The sequence below is a fragment of the Anopheles coustani genome, chromosome 2 (genome assembly GCF_943734705.1).
Source record: "Anopheles coustani chromosome 2, idAnoCousDA_361_x.2, whole genome shotgun sequence".
Classification (NCBI taxonomy): Eukaryota; Metazoa; Arthropoda; class Insecta; order Diptera; family Culicidae; genus Anopheles; species Anopheles coustani.
The window spans coordinates 90,907,767-90,908,943 of record NC_071289.1 but is presented as its reverse complement, the minus strand read 5'-3'; the positions used below and the strand labels follow the sequence as shown (position 1 = coordinate 90,908,943).

Below are 1,177 nucleotides of genomic sequence, written 5' to 3'. Positions count from 1 at the left end.
AAGGGAAAAGTCTAGTAAACCCTTAGCGGACAGGCATGACCGAAGTCGTTCGTTACGACACTTCTGCAAAGAAGATTTAATTTATCAAGTTCCTAAAGTACTTTTAACAATATAACTTTTTGCAACAATTTATTTCCTTCCTTTTTAAGACGGTAGGATGGACCAAAGTTTCGATCACTTCATATTGTAGGGATGAGAGATCTTAAGCTTCCACATTTCTAAATAGTTATTCATTACAATTACAATGTGCAAACCACATAAGGTTACATCCACTTCACAGGAATTTGCATGACCTTTCTTATAAAACATGTAGTAAAGCGTTGCTTTTTTCATTTATGTCTCTCATAAATAAAGACAATCAAGGTGACTCAACGCCAAAGAAATGCTCAACGCAACAATGAACGTGTGAAATATCTTATAGTTGGATAAACAAAGAATAGACACCAACGCCGTGCTCTTATAAAATGACTGATTTCTAACATCACTTTATCAGTAAGCGGTGAACGGCCACAGCTACAACAAACGCATCAAACATAACAAGAACTTTATCATTTCTTGAGAAGCTGACAATCCTACCGAAGATGAAGATCGTGCAAGTTCTCATCTCTACCATCGTGCTGATGATGGTGATGAAGACCGTTTTCGGTGGTAAGTTGCATGAATGGAGCGAACAACTAACTGAATTGTGGATAGTTATAAAATGATTCTATTTCTAGCTTGTCCATACGTTCTACCACCCCCAAATGTGTGCGGTCCCAACGAGGAGTACTCCGAATGCGGTACGGCCTGTGAGGAGACCTGTTCGACTCCACCAACCCAAGCCTGCACGTTGCAATGCGTTCAGGGGTGCTTCTGCAAACCGGGATACGTTCGAGAACACGAAAAAGGTGCCTGCATCCCGAAATGCAAGTGCCCTCCTTGTTACTGAGCAAGAGCTCTAGCCGATACATATAAATTGGAATATCGGTTTGATGAAGAAATAAATAAAAGATTATTATAATCAATACAATAGTATTGTTTAAACTAAGCCTTTTGTTAATTCTTGATTTGATCTAAATTTTGCAATCTACTGCTATCGTTAGATCGTTAGGCTAAATATTATCCAATGACTGTGTACTTGAGAATGAATTTCATTTGAATTAAATATTTCAATGTAAAGACTCCATGCCCGGGGTGT

At 38.4% G+C, this 1,177-nt stretch overlaps 1 protein-coding gene across 1 annotated transcript; it reads left to right on the top strand.

Moving 5' to 3' along the window:
* The first annotated feature begins 581 nt into the window (after positions 1–581).
* On the top strand, positions 582–928 carry LOC131265307 (chymotrypsin-elastase inhibitor ixodidin-like). Its single transcript, XM_058267568.1, has 2 exons — positions 582–648; positions 717–928. Exons 1-2 carry the CDS (start codon positions 582–584, stop codon positions 926–928), a joined length of 279 nt encoding a protein of 92 aa, XP_058123551.1.
* Positions 929–1,177: the final 249 nt, after the last annotated feature.

What these genes read in the sequence shown, in the direction of transcription:
- LOC131265307 (XM_058267568.1), top strand. Translation starts at nt 582, where the DNA reads ATGAAGATCGTGCAAGTTCTCATCTCTACCATCGTGCTGATGATGGTG. An exon ending in GATGAAGACCGTTTTCGGTG is followed by an intron (nt 649 to 716) that starts GTAAGTTGCATG and finishes TTCTATTTCTAG; the next exon opens with CTTGTCCATACGTTCTACCA.